Source organism: Rhinatrema bivittatum, chromosome 2 (genome assembly GCF_901001135.1).
Source record: "Rhinatrema bivittatum chromosome 2, aRhiBiv1.1, whole genome shotgun sequence".
Taxonomy (NCBI): domain Eukaryota; kingdom Metazoa; phylum Chordata; class Amphibia; order Gymnophiona; family Rhinatrematidae; genus Rhinatrema; species Rhinatrema bivittatum.
Window position 1 is genome coordinate 818,671,133 of NC_042616.1, and position 18,709 is coordinate 818,689,841.

General features: G+C 49.5%; 1 protein-coding gene across 1 annotated transcript in view; it reads left to right on the top strand.

Annotated features, from left to right (window-relative positions):
* MROH1 (maestro heat like repeat family member 1) overlaps positions 1-18,709 on the top strand; it is a gene marked incomplete in the record, with an annotated part of 402,473 nt that overhangs the window by 261,998 nt on the left and 121,766 nt on the right. The window contains 2 exon segments of the mRNA XM_029592292.1: positions 2,373-2,525; positions 2,690-2,844. Of these exon segments, the coding sequence (XP_029448152.1) occupies positions 2,373-2,525; positions 2,690-2,844 (308 nt within the window).

Consider the following 18,709-nt stretch of genomic DNA (forward strand, 5'->3'; position numbering starts at 1 on the left):
AGCATGGATTCTTGGAATACTTTCCTCCGAAGAGCATCCATCTCTCTATAATCCTTGCCCGGGAGCACCAAGGCATGGGTCCAAGAACGCATGACCTTCTTGAGAGCAGATTCAACCACTACTGATTGACAGTTGATGCTTCTCAAATCCGGTAGTGTGTTGGACGAGATAAACCCCATCTGCCTTCCTCTTGAAGTGAGGTACTGGGAGGGGTGCTCCCAGATCCTCAGCAGCAACTCTTTAAGATCTCATGCACAGAGACTGCCACGATCTCTTTAGGAGACTCCACGAACTGAAGGATTTCCAGCATCTTATGCCTGGCATCCTCCTCAGTCATTAACTGAAAAGGGATGGCCTCTGCCATTGCCTGTACAAAGCATGTGAAGGTCAAGTCCTCTGGAGGAGATGGTTCAAGGAAGATCCTCCGAGTAGGATTCTGCAGAGTTGTCCCCCCAGGAGTCAGGGGGCCTAATCCTCACCGCAGTCCACAGGCGATGGAGCCCTGGGTGCTCAGCCTTCATCCAGAGGCACAGCATCGGTGGCACCGGTGCCAGCCCCGGCAAAGCTGGACGGGGGGCTTCAGGCCTCGATGTCCCTGCTGGCCTCGAAGCTTCCGCGGAGGAGGATCTGGCAACGAGCACCATATCAATCGGAGGAAGCATCGGTGCCCCGCCGGGCACCAATGGCCTCCCGGAACCGACACCAACTGAATCGGTAACATCGATAAGCACATTGAGGCGTTCCCACAGCGGTTCCAGCACTGTCGGTGCCGCCAGAACGATGCCCTGCAACACCCACTGCACCACCACCTAGACCAGTGGTTCTCAACCCTGTCCTGGGGACCCCCCCCCCCCCCCAGCCAGTCGGGTTTTCATGATATCCACAATGAATATGCAAGAGATAAAATTTGCATGCTATGGAGGCAGTGTATGCAAATTCTCTCATGCATATTCATTGTGGATATCATGAAAACCCGACTGGCTGGGGGGTCCCCAGGACAGGGTTGAGAACCACTGACCTAGACCCTGCGCTCCAACTCCTTCTCGAAAGTTGCCTTTGCCAAAACTGACTGGGAGGCAGGAAGGGTAGCCAAATCTTCCTCTGCTCCCTGAGGTGGATCGGCTACTGGTACCAGAACCGGTGGAGACCGTCACAGACCCCCATCATCAATGGAGGATGGGCACTCCTTACCGCGGGGTCGCTTTGGGGGCATCGGGCATTAGCCAGCGCCTTCCCGAGCCCGGCATCGTGCTTCGAAGGTGACCAGTACCAATGCTTCTTCGGCTTCCCTCGGTGCTCAGCCCAGTCTTTCCCCAGTAGCGTCCTCAACCTGGAAGAGACTGACAAAGGCTGGTCCCCGGCGCCCCTATCCGCCGATGGCGTAAATGGAACCAACGGCCCCACCGATGCAGATGGCTCAGTGTCCATTGGTGGTGCTCCCAGGTCCATTCGTGCAAATGCTCAGACTTCCTTGACCCGAAGAGTTTCTCCAACTTGTCGATCCAAGCGTGACTTCCCTTGGAGGTCATCTGGGTGCACGTGCAGCAACCCCAGGCAGAAATATTAAGCCAAGAAGTGTGAGATGAGTCAGTTTTTACTCGCTGTTTGTGCTCTATTAGGTATGAGGTAAACCATTGTAAGCCTGTTCCTGTTACGTCTATGGATGTCTATCAAGGTAATAGCATAGAGTGATCTACAGTATCAAATGCATCTGATACATCCAGTTGTACCAGGACTTTATCTATATTGGCATCAAAACTGTGCAAGATGGTATCAAAAGATAATAGTAATAGTGTTTCTATGTTGTAACTTTATGACATCTCTTTTGTTGTGAATCCAAATATTCAATCTCATCAATGGTATTCAGAAAGGTGATGCAGTACAATACAAAGCAAACTTCCTCTAGTAACCGCCAAGAAGAGGATTACTTATGATTCTGTAAGCAACTAAAACGTGACTCTTTCCACAAGGAGGACAGGGTTGAGATTTTACTGTTTGCCAGGCTGGTATCATATTATCTGCATCGGAAACCGATGTGATATTTCGATCGAATGTCGGTATACAAAATAAATAAATAAATAAATAAATTTGGGATAAATTGATCATTTTTATTTTATTTTATTATGTTTTAACGTTTTATTTTTTTAAATAATTTTTATTTTATTGTAATTGTGTTTGTATATTTTTTGTATGCTCGCCACTTTGATTAATCTGTGGCCGTGAAAGCGGTAAATAGGCAATTCTTAAATAAATAAATTGTGTGAGAGAGCGAGCAGTCGTCAGGCTTTTTTTTACGTTTTCTGTTCAGTTCAGCTCTCTGCAGTCTCTCCGAAGGTCTTTTTCTCACCTGCACTCTTCTTTCTCTTGTGCAGATTATCAGCAAGCGCCTGCCCCCAGACCAGCTCATCAGTCTCTTGTTCATTACCTTGGATGGACTGTCGGACCCTGACGCTAACTGCTCCCGAGCAGCCTCCGTGATGGTGAACTGTTTGCTGAAAGACCGGGGAACTGTGTTACTGGAGAAGGTACGGCCGGGCTCATCCCAGGCTAGGGGACCCGCGTTGTGCCGAGAAGCTCTCTGCACTGGGCCATCCCTGAATTAATTTGGATAGTAAAGCCTGTCAGCGGGCTGGCGAGATGGTTATTCCTCGGTTTTCTGAGGCTGTTGTCCTCTCTCCCTTTCCTTCAGGTGCCTGACATCATCCTCCGAATACAGAACCAGCTGGAGAGGTTGGGTGAGGAGCACATGAAGAGGGCAGCGGTCCAGTCCCTCCACATCCTGGCCTTGCAGCACAGTGCGGCCGTGGTGTGCAGCCTGCTGTCCAGTGCCTTGCCCTTTGATAGGTAAGAGGAGAGAGAGAAGAGACCCAGAAGCAACTTCAGTCAGAGCTGTTGTGCGTGTTCTTAGAGGTCCATATTCAAATGGGTTTGCTGGCTAAGTTCAGAACGTTGCTGGTCAGATTCTGGGATTGGAAATTTCTGTTGCTTTCATAAGAACATGAGATATGCCATACTGGGTCAGACTAAGGGTCCATCTAGCCCAGAATCCTGTTTCCAACAGTGGCCAATCCAAGTCACAAGTACCTGGCAATTACCCAACATTAAATAGATCCCAAGCTACTATTGTTTATTAATTACCATCATAGCACTTTATGGATTTATTCTCTAGGAACTTATCCAAACCATTTTTAAACCCAGTTACACCAACTGCTGTAATCACATCCTCTGGCAATGCCCCTTATCATTTTGGTTGCCCTTCTCTGCACTTTCTCGAGTGCAGCTATATCCTTTTTGAGATGCAGCGACCAGAATTGTACACAGTATTCAAGGTGCGGTCTCACCATGGAGCGATACAGAGGCATTATGACATCCTCTGTTTTATTAATTGCCGCACCATACTGAGTCAAAGATTTCCATGTATCATCCACTATGCTGCCTAGATCTCTTTCCTGGGTTGTAACTCCTAAGATAGAACCTAACATTGTGTAACTATAACATGGGTTATTTTTCCCTATATGCATCACCTTGCACTTATCCACATTAAATTTCATCTGCCATTTGGATGCCCAATTTTCCAGTCTCACAAGGTCTTCCTGCAATTTATAACAATCTGCTTGTGATTTAACTACTCTGAACAATTTTGTATCATCTGCAAATTTGATTATCTCACTCGTCTTATTCCTTTCCAGATCATTTATAAATATATTGAAAAGTAAGGGTCCCAATACAGATCCCTGAGGCACTCCACTGGCCACTCCCTTCCACTGAGAAAATTGCCCATTTAATCCTACTCTCTGTTTCCTGTCTTTTAGCCAGTTTGCAATCCACGAAAGGACATCGCCTCCTATCCCATGACTTTTTACTTTTCCTAGAAGCCTCTCATGAGGAACTTTGTCAAACGCCTTCTGAAAATCCAAATACACTACATCTACTGGTTCACCTTTATCCACATGTTTATTAACTCCTTCAAAAAAGTGAAGCAGATTTGTGAGGCAAGACTTCCCTTGGGTAAATCCATGCTGACTTTGTTCCATTAAACCATGTCTATCTAAAGGTTTTGTGATTTTATTCCTTATAACAGTTTCCACGATTTTCCCGGCACTGATTTCAGGCTCACCTGTCTATAGTTTCCCAGATCACCCCTGGATCCCTTTTTAAATATGGGGGTTCCTGAACATACCCAGATCATACCCAGTATTCAGGTTCTGCCTCCCTTCCAGCAGATGGAGTCAGAGAATCAAAACTTTGAGGCGAATGTTAGAGGTGCAACCCTTCAGTCTGAGATTAATAAAGAGAAAGAGAGAGAAACTGAAGTAGGAGAATTTCGGAGGAAACTCCTTGGTGGACCATCCCTCAGGTTGTTGGGGGGGGTTGGGAACCCCTGCCTTGTTCTTGCCTGCATCGTGCCAGGGGCCCTGAAAGCCAGGGAACTGGTTCCCTCAGGGCCTCCAAGGCCTCTGTTTACAAGGCCCCGGAATCGGGGAAGTACCCCGTGTGTGTTTTTTGCCTTTTTAGCTGTGATTTTAAACTTAAAAGAAAGAAAGAAAGGTAACGAGCTGGTATATTCAGCTCTGGAGGGCCTTTGAGTCTTGCTGACTTCGGAGACAGGTGCATCCCCTGACAGTGCAGGTTCCTCTCATCTTGGAATTTGTGTCGAAGGGTCTCGCCTATGCTACCATTCACGTTGACCGTGTCAGCTTTGGGCTCTCTTACAGGTAAATGGCGAGGGAGGTTCTTGGCCTCGCGTTCGGACGCGGTTCGTTTCTTAAAAGAGGTCAAGCATATGCGACTTTTGGGTCCGGAAGTTGTGCCCAGTTTGGAGACTTAATTTGGTCTTGCAAGTTTTGTGTGGAACTACGTTCGAGCCTTTAAGGAGAGCGATGCTGAAGGCTTTGACTCTGAAGGCGGTGTTCCTGGTGGCCTTCTGTTTGGCCAGACAGGTTTGGGAGTTACAACCTTTATCTTGCAAGAATCTCTTTCTGCGGATTTCCCATGACGGGGTTTCCTTGTGGACGGTCCTCTCTTTTTGGTCTAAGGTGGTGTCCTCCTTTCATGTTAATCAATCGGTAGACTTTCTGGCTTTTCTGGAGTGGTCTAAGGATTCCCCTAGGCACAGGGAGCTGCATCTCTTGGATGTGATGAGAGCACTGTTGCATTATCTGGAGCTGCTGAATAGTTCCGGCGCTCTGATCACCTTTTTGTCCTGTATGGGAGCAGGAAGAAGGGAGAGAAGGCCTCCAAGGCTACCATTTCCCGTTGGTTGTAATTGACTATTCCCTGTACGTACCAGGATCAGTCCAGGACACCTGGGTTGTGACTCCGCACCAGTAGATGGAGACAGAGCAAGACCTGTTGGGCTCACCCATATATGGTCACTCTCCTGTCACAGCCCCTCAGTCTTACTCTGTCTCCAGTAGATGGTGCAGGTTTGGTCACAGCCCTGGTCCCTGGGGTTTTTTTTGGCTGTTCCCTGGGGTTTTTTTGGTTCAGGTTCTTTGTTTAGTCTGAATTTTTTTTTTTTTTTTTATAATTATATGTTTATTGGTGAAAACACTGCAAACATCAACATTCAGGTAAGATTATACTTCACCAAACATTTTCTGATTATCCCCCCCATCCCCCCTCCCTCCCTTCTGTCCAACCCTATGATAGTCCGATATAACATCAGTCATATGTCTGAGGTATTCAATAATCTACTTAGGCTGGCACATATCTTCCAAGGTGCTAGATAGTGTATGTCTGTCCAGACGCTCGCCACTTCAAATATGGATCCCACGTCCGACGAAAGGAGGCAAGCCTTTGTCTCTTTAATGCCGTCAATTTGTACATTGTACACACATTATCAAGTCTACGAAGTTCATCAGATAGCGTTGGGCTATGTGATAATTTCCACATGCGGGCTATTTCCATTCGGGTAGCAATGCACACCTGTAGGCCAAATTGATACGCTGTCCTCTTCTCGGTGTCCTCTGTATGATGCAATAAAGCGAGATCCATAGACAGTTCAAGCTTATCCTCCAAGATTGTTGAGATCAGTTTCTGTACCTGTTGCCACAAAGCAGCAATACAGTCTCCAGACCACCACATATGTATAAACGTCCCTACCTCCCCACAGCCCCGCCAACATGTGTTAGACTTTAGAACTTTCATTTTAAACAAACGCTCCGGGGTATAATACCACCGGTATAACAGCTTGTAGCCATTTTCAACTAAGGATGATGAAATCGATGCCTTACTGATGTTTTGAAAAATAATATGCCAAGTCTCCTCCTCCATCTCATAGGGAAGGTCCTGCATCCACTGTGAGATAAAGGAGACCCGGGTCAGCGGAGGCACATTGATAATCTTATATATTTTGGAAATCAGCTGTTTTGTCATGTGCGGTGACGTACATAATCCCTCAAACTGTGTTCTTTCAATACTCAACATCTTAGAAACGTGGAGACTCTGATATGTTTAGTCTGAATTTTATTGGTATTTTTTCAAAAAAAAAAAAAAAAGGAAAGTTTAGGATATTTTTTTTTTCCTCTTTTGAGAGGATACGTCCCCACTGGTCCTGCCTCCCAGGGGGGTTTGGAAGGTTCTGAGGGGACCATCCCCCCCTGGTTGAGGCCGCTGCTAGGGTCGAGGACCCGCCTAGAGAAGTAGCAGCGTCGGGGGTGACACCGGGGAGCCCGGTTCACTCACCCCCGCTGGAACAGGAGCCTCAGGACCGTGGACAGCGGCGGTTTAAAAAAATAAAAAAAAGTTTTACTGTTTTATTTTGTGCGCCGTGGCTTCTCCTTCGCGCCGGCTCTCCGTTCCTTCGGGGGGGGGGGGGGGCGTCTTTGTCGCCGTCTGCACCGTCCTTTGTTTTGCTCGGGGCAGTTTTCGAATCGAGGCCGCATGCCTCGGGGATCTGTCTGCCGCACTTGCGGCTCGGCGCGCGCGCGCCTCTCCCGGGACAGCGTCTGCTCGGCCTGTGCCGCCGGGGGCAAGGGTCCATCGGGGGTTGGTCAGGAGGGCTGAACCCGGGCGCCGCGTTTGCTGCCGCGCGATTCCGCCGCTGCTGACGGCCCGCGGGAACGGCGGCCATTTTGGCCACAGTCAGAGAAGCCACGCGGGTGGCAGTCGCTAATGGCGGCTTGCCTCCCGCACTTTCTCCTCAGCTACGTCCCTCGGGGGAAGCCCCGGGGGAGGTGCAATCACGACAGGGGTCCAGTTCTGAAGTAGAAACGGCGGGCTCCGGGTCTTCCTGCTCTTCGGATTTTGCGCTCCTTTTGCGCAAAATTTTAAAATATAAAAGAAGTAAACGGAGGCCCAGAAAAGCGAAGGGATCCAGCAGGTCGGCTGGATCCCGGAAGAGGAGATCCTCGGCGGTCCCTGAGGGCGACGCAACGCGGCGGAAGCGCCCTGTGAGGGGGATACCGCAAGTTACGGATTCCGGATCTACTTCCTCGGAGGAAGATGACCCGGCTGCAGAGCCCCTGGGGGGGGCCGACGATGCGGCGGACGAGGGTCCTTCTCAGCCGGGAGTGGGGAAAGGGACGCCGGCCGTCGAGGGTGATTTCCCAAAGGTGGTCCGGTTGTTCCGCAGAGAGGAACTAACCCCGCTTATTCCGGCTATCCTCCAGGAACTGGGGGTGGAGGCGCTGCCGGTGGTACCCCGGCAGGCAGCAAACATGGATCCGGTACTGCTGGGTCTCACGGGTCCAGCAGTAGCTTTTCCTTTTCTGTTTACGGCTTCGGATATCTTGTTCCGGGAATGGGACACTCCGGAGTTGGGCCTGAAGGTGAGCAAGGCTATGGATAGGCTCTACCCGTTACCGGAGGATGCGCTGGAGCTTCTACGACTCCCAAAAGTGGATGCGGCGGTGTCCGCCGTGACGAAGCGGTCGACGATTCTTGTCACAGGAGCCACGGCTCTCAAGGATATACAGGACAGAAAGCTGGAGGTACAGCTGAAGAAAATTTTTGAGGTTTCAGCCTTGGGGGTCCGGGCAGCCATCTGCAGTAATTTCGCTATGCGGGCCAGTTTAAGATGGGCTCAGGTCCTCCAGGCTAATGCATGCCTCTCGGAAGCGGAAGCCAAGCAGGCAGATCGGCTGGAGGCGGCAATAGCGTATAGCGCAGATGCGCTGCACGACCTCCTTCGTACTTCGGCCAGGTCCATGGTTTCGGCGGTGTCGGCCTGTCGGCTCCTGTGGCTCCGAAATTGGGCTGCGGATGGTTCGTCCAAGGCTCACCTCGGGGCGTTGCCGTTTAAAGGGAAATTATTGTTTGGAAAGGAGTTGGACGATTTAATGTTGTCTCTTGGCGAGAATAGAGCTTTCAGGTTGCCTGAAGATAGGGTTAGGGCTTGATCCTCCTTCTCCAACCGTGCCCGTTTCCGTGGTAATAGGAGGTCACGTCCCCAGAGGTCCGCAGGTCCTTCCTATCGTTCTGGCTCCTCACGTAGAAACATAGAAACATAGAAATGACGGCAGAAGAAGACCAAATGGCCCATCTAGTCTGCCCAGCAAGCTTCACACATATTTTCTCTCATACTTATCTGTTTCTCTTAGCTCTTTGGTTCTATTTCCCTTCCACCCCCACCTTTAATGTAGAGAGCAGTGATGGAGCTGCAACCAAGTGAAATATCTAGCTTGATTCGTTAGGGGTAGTAGCCGCCGCAATAAGCAAGCTGCACCCATGCTTATTTGTTTTACCCAGACTATGTTATTAGCCCTTATTGGTTGTTTTTCTTCTCCCCTGCCGTTGAAGCAGAGAGCCATGCTGGATATGCATCGAAAGTGAAGTATCAGGCACATTTAGTTTGGGGTAGTAACCGCCGTAACAAGCCAGCTACTCCCCGCTTTGTGAGTGCGAACCCTCTTTTCTTCTCCCCTGCCGTTGAAGCAGAGAGCTCTGCTGGATGTGTGAAGTATCAGTTTTTCTTCTCCCCTGCCGTTGAATCAGAGAACTTTGCTGTATATACGGTCGTCCTCATGGCCTCAGTCCTTTCGGGGGAAGCGGTTCGGCCGTCAGGGTGGAACCCCGGGGGGCTCGAGCTCCAAGACCTCCCAATGAGATGCGGCCGGTCCATCCCTCGCTTCAGTCGTTCGTTCCATACGTGGGAGCTCGGCTGCAGTCTTTTGTAGAGGAATGTCAGACCAGTGGGTCCTCCAAGTGATAAATCACGGTTACGCGTTAGATTTTGCAAGGATCCCGACCGACAAGTTCCTGGTGTCGCCATGCAAGTGCCCCATAAAGTGCGCAGCGGTACGCGGGACCCTCCAACGCCTGCAGGCCTTGGGGGCGATTTCCCCAGTTCCGCTCGAGCAGCACGGCCAGGGTTGTTATTCCATTTACTTCATTGTGCCAAAGAAGGACGGCACTTCAAGACCAATTCTAGATCTCAAGGGGGTAAACAGATGCCTTCGCATTCCACACTTCAAAATGGAGACAATCCGGTCAGTGATTGCCTCTGTCCGCCCCGGCGAATTCCTGGCTTCATTGGACCTCACAGAAGCGTACCTTCACATCGGCATCCAGCCGTCTTACCACCGGTTCCTCAGGTTCTGTATTCTGGGCAGGCATTATCAGTTCAAAGCTCTTCACTTCGGGCTGGCTACGGCTCCCCGGACATTCACAAAGGTGATGGTGGTGGTTGCGGCACACCTACGCAGAGAGGGGTTCCTGGTACACCCCTACCTGGACGATTGGTTGATTCGGGCCAAGTCCGAGGTCCAGTGTCGACATGCAGTCAACAGAGTTCTCACGCTCTTGCAGTCCCTGGGTTGGGTGGTCAACCTCAGCAAGAGTCATCTGGCACCCACCCAGTCTCTGGAGTATTTGAGGGCCCTGTTCGACACGAAGAGGGGCAAGGTCTTTCTATCCAAGGACAGAGTCCTCAAGCTGCAGGGTCAGGTGCGCCGCTTGTTGTCTCTTCGGCTTCCCCTGGTGTCCGATTATCTGACGGTTTTGGGTTCTATGGCTTCAACGCTATCTTTGGTCCCCTGGGCATTTGCTCATCTGCGTCCTTTGCAATCAGCGTTGCTTTCCCGATGGAAGCCAGTGTCCGAGGAGTTTCATCTGCCACTCCCACTCACGGCCCAGGCGAGGGCCAGTCTTCACTGGTGGCTAGAAGCGGACCACTTGACTTGTGGAGTGTCCCTGTTAGTGCCCGACTGGACCATGTTAACCACAGACGCCAGTCTGTCCGGATGGGGAGCGGTCTGCCTGGGCAAGTCGGCGCAGGGCAAGTGGCCCTTGGCCCAGACTCAGTGGTCTATCAATCGCCTAGAGACCAGAGCGGTTCGCCTGGCACTACAGTCCTTTCTGCCGCTGGTGCGGGGAAAGGCGGTTCGAGTGTTGTCGGACAACGCCACCACCGTGTCTTATATCAACCGTCAGGGGGGAACAAGAAGTCCACTAGTAGCGGAGGAGGTGCAACTCCTGTTAGCCTGGGCGGAGTACAACCTCAGCAACATAGCAGCGTCTCACATTGCCGGGGTCGACAATGTTCAGGTGGACTTCCTCAGTCGTCATCATCTGGATCCCGGAGAGTGGGAATTGGCGCCGGAGGTGTTTCACCTCATTTGCGAAACGTGGGGGATGCCAAATGGCAAAATGCAAAGGCGCCCAGGTTTTACAGCCGTCGGAGAGAGAGAGGGGCCGAAGGAGTAGACGCGTTAGTTCTACCTTGGCCGATGGATGTACTGCTGTATGTGTTCCCTCCTTGGCCGATGATCGGCAAGATTCTTCGACGCATAGAGCTACATCCGGCCGAAGTGATCTTGGTGGCGCCAGAGTGGCCGCGACGCCCGTGGTTCGCAGATCTCATTCAGTTGTCGGTAGCATCGCCCCTGCGTCTTCAGGGGTTGGCGGGGCTTCTTCGGCAAGGCCCTGTTTGTTTGGAGGATGCGGATCACTTCTGTCTCGCGGCATGGCTTTTGAGAGGCAGCGCTTGAAGAAGAAGGGTTATTCGGATGCGGTGGTCGCCACGTTGTTGCGGGCCAGAAAGCAGTCTACTTCCATGGCGTACGTTCGCGTCTGGGCAGTTTTTGATGACTGGTGTGCGGAGCGCAATGTGGATCCTACCTCGGCTCCTGTATCCAATATCCTTTCATTTTTACAGGCTGGTTTGGCTAAAGGTCCTTCATGTAGTTCCCTTCGGGTCCAGGTGGCAGCACTTGGTTGTCTGCGTGGCAAGGGGCGGAAGGGCTCCTTGGCACTGCACCCGGACATTGCACGTTTTTTGAGGGGGGCCAAACATCTCCGTCCTCCCATACGTCCTCCATGTCCGTCCTGGAACCTCAATTGGGTACTCTTTGCGTTGTGCTCGGCTCCTTTTGAGCCCTTGAAGAGGGCAACCCTCAAGGATCTCACATTGAAGACGATCTTCCTTGTCGCTATTGCCTCAGCGCGCCGTGTTTCGGAGTTGCAGGCGCTGTCTTGTAGGGAACCGTTCCTAAGGATCTCGGATTCCGGGGTCTCCTTACGAACGGTCCCTTCATTCTTGCCCAAAGTGGTTTCGGCGTTTCATTTGAACCAGTCCATTGAGCTTCCCGCTTTCAGTGTCCGGGGTGCGTCGCAGTCAAAGCTGCGGGATTTGCGGAGGTTGGATGTTCGGAGAACACTTCTCCACTATCTGGAAGTCACCAATCCGTTCCGTGTAACAGATCATCTGTTTGTTCTGTTCTCAGGTCCAAAGCGTGGGGGCATGGCTTCCCGGACTACAATTGCACGATGGCTCAAGGAGGCCATTGGTTCCGCGTACATAGTACGGGGAAAGCCGGTGTCTCAGGGCTCATTCGACCCGGTCGCACGCTGCTTCCTGGGCAGAATCTTCTCAGGTGTCGCCTCAAGAGATTTGCAGGGCGGCTACTTGGAAGTCGTTGCATACTTTTACGCGGCATTACCGGCTGGATGTTCAGGACACTGCCGGGGGTTTTGGAGAGAGGGTACTCCGTGCGGGACTCTCTGCTTCCCACCCTCGGTAAGTTTGCTCTGGTACATCCCAGGTGTCCTGGACTGATCCTGGTACGTACAGGGAAAGGAAAATTAGTTTCTTACCTGATAATTTTCGTTCCTGTAGTACCAAGGATCAGTCCAGGATCCCGCCCGTGCTGTTCGGAAGAAACGGAGAGTCCGCTCGTAGGTTTTCAGTATTTCGGTTTACTGTTCTGCTTTCTCGGTTGAGAGTTTTGTTCCAGTTGGGGGTTTTTGCAGTTGCTCCCTGTTGGGGAGGGATCCCTCTTTTAGTTTTGTCCTTTGCTACTTTGACATTACGTAAGACTGAGGGGCTGTGACAGGAGAGTGACCATATATGGGTGAGCCCGACAGGTCTTGCTCTGTCTCCATCTACTGGTGCGGAGTCACAACCCAGGTGTCCTGGACTGATCCTTGGTACTACAGGAACGAAAATTATCAGGTAAGAAACTAATTTTCCTTTTGCACGGCCTATATTTGTAAGGGCTGCCAAGTTCCAGCCGGGCTGAAGGCGCATTCTACAAGATCGCTAGCCACTTCCTGGACAGAATGTCAGTTGCTGTTGCCTCAGGAGATTTGTAGGGCTGCAGTGTGGTACTTTCAGCAGACTTTATCGCATGGACATGAGGGCTCAGGAAGAAGCGTTCTTTGGTGAGAGTTCTGTGTGCGGGTCTTTCGGGTTCTCACACAGTCTAATGGTGCTTTGGTACATTCCACTTGTCTGGACTGATCTGAGTATGTTCAGGAAAGGAAAATTGGTTCTTACCTGCTAATTTTCGTTCCTGTAATACCACAGATCAGTCCAGAGACCAATCCCGTCACTGCCGAAAAGACTGTTGTTTGCCAACTGGTGGTTCAAGTTGGTTTGCCTTTTAGGGTATTTGGGCAGTTGTTGATTATGGTTTGGGTTTTTCAGATTTAGATTTTGGGAGTGTTTTGGGCTCCAGTTTTTGGGGGTTTCCAACCCTATAGTATTACCTGATAGCCCCAGAAGGGGGTTTGGGGTTACATCTTGCTTGGGTACAAGTCAATACTGAGGGACTACAGGTGGCACTCTTGGTTATGTAGCAGGGCCTCAAAGTTTTGTTTCTCTGACTCCATCTGCTGGAAGGGAGCAAAACCCACTTGTTTGGACTGATCCGTGGTATTACAGGAACAAAAATTAGCAGGTAAGAACCAATTTTCCTTTACGATGGTCATCTTCCAGTCTTCAGGTACAATGGATGATTTTAATGATAAGTTACAAATCTTTACTAATAGGTCTGAAATTTCATTTTTTAGTTCCTTCTGAACTCTGGGGTGTATACCATCCGGTCCAGTGATTTACTACTCTTTAGTTTGTCAATCAGGTCTACCACATCTTCTAGGTTCACCGTGATTTGGTTCAGTTCATCTGAATCATCAACCATGAAAACCTTCTCTGGAACTGGTATCTCCCCAACATCTTCTTCAGTAAACACCGAAACAAAGAAATCATTTAATCTTTCCGCAATGGTTTTATCTTCTCTAAGTGCCCGTTTAACCCATCAGTCAACTGACTCCCTCGCAGGCTTTCTGCTTCAAATATATTTTTAAAAGGTTTTCCTGTGAGCTTTTGCCTCTACAGCCAACTTCTTTTCAAATTCTCTCTTAGCCTGTCTTATCAATGTCTTACATTTAACTTGCCAACGTTTATGCTTTATCCTAATTTCTTCTGTTGGATCCTTCTTCCAATTTTTGAATGAAGATCTTTTGGCTAAAATAGCTTCTTTCACCTCCCCTTTTAACCATGCCGGTAATCGTTTTGCCTTCTTTCCACCTTTCTTAATGTGTGGAATACATCTGGACTGTGCTTCTAGAATGGTATTTTTTAACAATGGCCACGCCTCTTGCACACTTTTTTACCTTTGTAGCTGCTCCTTTCAGTTTTTTTCTAACTTTTTTTCTCATTTCATCAAAGTTTCCCTTTTGAAAGTTTAGCACGAGAGCCTTGGATTTGCACACACTCCCTCTTCCAGTCATTAAATCAAATTTGATCATATTATGATCACTATTGCCAAGCGGCCCCACCACCGTTACCTCTCTCACCCAATCCTGTGCTCCACTGAGAATTAGATCTAAAATTGCTCCCTCTCTCGTTGGTTCCTGAACCAATTGCTCCATAAAGCTATCATTTATTCCATCCAGGAACGTTATCTCTCTAGCGTGACCCGATGATACATTTACCCAGTCTATATTGGGGTAACTGAAATCTCCCATTATTACCGCACTACCAATTTGGTTAGCTTCCCTAATTTCTCTTAGCATTTCACTGTCCGTCTCACCATCTTGACCAGTTGGAAGGTAGTATACCCCTATCACTATAGTCTTCCCCGACACACAAGGGATTTCTACCCATAAAGATTCAATTTTGTATTTAGTCTCATGCAGGATGTTTATCCTGTTGGACTCTATGCCATCCCGGACATAAAGCGCCACACCTCCTCCCGACTGCTCTTCTCTGTCATTGCGATATAATTTGTACCCCAGTATAGCACTGTCCCATTAGTTATCCTCTTTCCACCATGTCTCTGAGATGCCAATTAAGTCTATGTCATCATTCACTGCTATACATTCTAATTCTCCCATCTTACTTCTTAGACTTCTGGCATTAGCATACAAACATTTCAAAGTTTGTTTTTTGTTTGTATTTTCATTCTGCTTTTTAATTGATAGGGATAAGTTAGAATTTATTTAGCTCAGGTGAGTTTTTAGTTACAGGCACTTGGACTACTTTTCTTATTATTGGAACCTCGCTGTCGGGATGCCCTAATTCTAATGCACCATCATCAAACACACTGCCTTCTGCTTATTGCCTGCCTTTCTGACTACCTGTTACACCCCAATAGTTTTACTTCTCCCCAATACTTTTAAGTTTTAAAACTTTCTCCAAGCAGTACTTACAGATTCTTTCCAGCCACCAGCAAGGTGATCCTCTCCTCTCGGTGCTCCCACTGGATTCGCCCCTGGATTTCACCACTGCGGATTCATCTGGCTGAGTTGCTATCAGGTTAAACCTTTGTCAGATAAATCGGGAACATGGATATATTTTTTATTTATTTAACCATTTTATATTCCACAATTCCTCATCATCTGCACTGTGGATTACAAGAGCACATCCATAATCAGTAAAACCAACAAAAACAAGTCAAGTAGAATAAAACAAAGCTGAACTTCTGTTCAGCACTTAAAAAGCCCAAATCATTTATTCACTGCTTGTGTAAATGAAACTGCGTTCACTGCCTAGCTGAACAGGGTTAGGAGCTGCCCAGCCAGTCTCCTGCTGATGAAATCCCCTAAGAGAGTACCGGGAAGGCAGGTTCCCAGAGAACACTGGAAGAAATCATGAGACATTGCTTTCTGTACTAATATAAGCGGCTCTGAAACCTCCCATGTAGGGTGGTTTAATGCACAGCGTGCTGCGGTGGGGCTGACTCATCCAGATTGCGCTGATATTGAGTGGTGTTCCCAGAAAGAACTTTTTAGCCCACCTTCCTCCCCTGAGATTAACGAGACGCATTGCGATTATGGAATGCCTTACCTCTTGAAATTTGGTCGGCATTACATTATCTGGAAATCAGATATGGCTGGGTCGGGCATTAAATAGCAGCTCCCTGTGCGTATCCAGATCAGTCCAGAGTCCTGGGTTTTGCCTCCCTTCCAGCAGATGGAGACAGAGAGAGTTTTCCTGACACTGCCACATAACACGAGCTGCCACCTGCAGTCCCTCAGTATCTCTCTGTCTCCAGCAGCTGGAGGAGGTGGAAAACCTGCAGTTCCTTACCTGTTTAAAAAAGAAAAAGAAATTGGACAGTTTAGAGGATTTCCTCCCAGTAAGTTGGAGGTCCTGGTGGGGCCATCCCTTCTGGTTTGAGGAGGACGAGCAGGGGTTGGGGACTCTTGGTATTTAGTCTTTTCACATTGAGATGCAGAAAGCTAGTGGATCCAGTTCCCTCGCCTCTATTAGCACTAGTGGAGCCTGCTGCCATGCTTCACCTCAGGGAAGTTTTTTCCTTCTTTCCTTGTATTTTTGATAAAGTTTAGAAGGAGGTGAAGTTTAAAAAAATAAGGCAGGCGTAGTTGAATTTTGTCATCTCCCAGTCGGCGGCGACTACACGGGGCTGCCTTCAGTAGGGTCTTTACTCTGGCGGCTGTCGTGGCTGATTTTTTTGTTTCGGGCGTCTGCTGAATGGTCATCGCAGGGCCACAGCATGCCGCATGGTTGCTGATGCACCGCAGGTTGGGAAATGTGCACGTGCCTTTCGTGTGCCAGCCAGTGTTCCCAGTTCCTCTCTTGGGGGGGAGAGGGTGCTTATGGAATGACCGCGGTGGCTGGAACTCGGCATCACCGACCTGGGAGGTCTTTAGCTGCGTCAGTGGAAGTGAACGAACTGTTGCCCATGAGCGCAGGAACAGCGGCCATTTTGAAATCCTTCGTGACTGCTACAGAGGCTACTGCGGGGGGAGGGGATCTCCCTCCACCACTTTCACCGGCAGATTTGAGCCTCAAAGAGGCCCAGAGGGGGCAGTCATGGGAGGATAATGACCTCCTAGGAGAGGTCTCTGAAGATTTCTGTGCTTTTTCTTCGGATTTCGTCATCTTACTACATAAGGCTTATTTGGCTCGGAAAGCTGCGGGCTGGCACAGGTCCAAACAAGGAGAGTCAGAAGGTCCCCAGCCCAAGAAGAAGTCCAGGTTTTCAGGGGCTTCGGCAAATACCATGGTTCAGCAAGTCCTACCCGCACAGGGGGTGGCTAAGGATGTTTCCTCTGATTCTGAGCATGGGGGTCCATCTGGAGAGAGTCCCCTGGAGTCAGATCCTTCCCTGGGGGGACAGGATCCTGATGAGGAGCCGTGGAAACTCCCAACTGTGGAAGGGGATGATCCCAAGGTGGTTCGGCTGTTACACAAAGAATTGGGACCTTTGATCCCCTATGTCCTTGTGGAGTTAGGCATAGGGTTCTGCAGGAGGTGTCGGATCAGGAGTACGTGGACCCAGTCATGGATGGCTTATGGGGTCCAGTGAAGGCTTTTCTGTTCTACAAGTTGGTTAAAAAGTTGGTGGTCCAGGAGTGGGATACTCTGGAGACTGGCTTGAAAGTGGGAAGAGCAATGGGCAATGGATAAGTTATAGCCATTGCCTGAAGACACTCTGGAGCTCCTGAGAGTCCCGAAGGGGGATACTTCTGTCTTGGCAGTTACCAAGAAGACAACTATCCCGGTGGCCAGTTCTGCAGCTCTGAAGGATTTGCAGGATAGAAAGCTCAAAGTCCATCTTAAAAAGATTTTCAAGGTGTCTACTCTTGGCATCCAAGCTGAGGTTCGCAGTAGTTTTATGCTTCGAGTGAACCTGCAATGGATGCAACAGTTGCAAACTGATAAGGCCATCTCTGTCTCGGAGTCCAAGCAGGCGGAGTGACTGGAGGCTGCAGTCACTTATGGAGCCAATGCTTTGTGTGACCTCATTAGAACTTCCTCCAGGACAATGATGTCTGTGGTTTCGGGCAGGAGGCTTCTCTGGTTATGCAACTGATCTGCAGTTGTTTCTTTTAAAGCGCAGTTAGAGATGTTGCCCTTTCAAGGGAAAGCTGATGTTTGGAGAGGACTTGGAGGAGCTGATAAAGCATCTGGGAGAGAATAAGGTTCATAAGTTGCTTGAAGATAAGTCCGAGGGACCAAGAGGTTCTTTTCCTTTGCGGTCTCATTTTTGGGGCCAAAGGTGTTTGGGATTCTGGAGGAGCCCTGAGGCACGTGATCACAGTCCTGGAACCAGCCCTTTCATGGCCAGAAGCCAAACAGGGATGGCTCAGGCCAGGGGTCTGGTGGAGCCAAATCTTCTCAATGTAGTGGGATTGGCCCACTCTTCAGTCCCGGTTATAGGGGGTCAATTGACTCTTTTTTTTACAAGGAGTGGGCCGCAATAACATCAGACCATTGGGCCTTAAGCATGATAAGACAGGGTTATGCATTAGTATTTGCTTGTCTGCTAAGGGATCTGTTCATGGTCTCCCCCTTGTGCCTTGGGGGAAAAGAAGCTGGTGGTACAACAAAACCATTGTATGGCTGCAGATGCTGGGGGCCATTGCTCCCATCCCTTGAGAGGAATGAGGGACAGGAAGGTATTCCATTTATTTTGTGGTGCCAAAGAAAGAAGGGACGTTTCGCCTGATTCTGGACTTGAAGAAAGTAAATGTGGCTCTCAGAGTTCCTCGTTTTCAGATGGAAACTCTGCATTCTGTCATTGCAGCAGTGCGCAAGGGGGAGTTCTTGGCCTCCCTAGATCTGACTGAGGCATACCTACATATAAGGATCCAGCCTGACCATCCTTTCATGGTTCCCGAGCCTGACGATCCTTTCATGATCCTCGGGAAACATTTTCAGTTTTGCGTCCTTCCGTTCGGCCTGGCATTGGCACCGAGGACTTTCACCAAGGTGATGGTAGTGTTGGTGATGGCTACAGCGGTCAGAAAAGGAAGGCATGCTCATTCACCCATATCTGGACGATTGGTTTATTTGAGCAAAGTCAGAGGTCCTTTGCAGACAAGCAGTGGACTTGGTACTGCAGCACTTATGTTCCCTGGGGTGGATAGTGAATCTGTCCAAGAGTTTTCTCTCCCCTGGTGGAGTGGATGGTGGTTATCACTGACGCCAGTCTCTCCAGTTGGGGTGCTGTCTGTCAAACTCAGTCGGTGCAGGGCCAGTGGTCAGCGGAAGAAGCCTCGTAGTCCATCAATCATT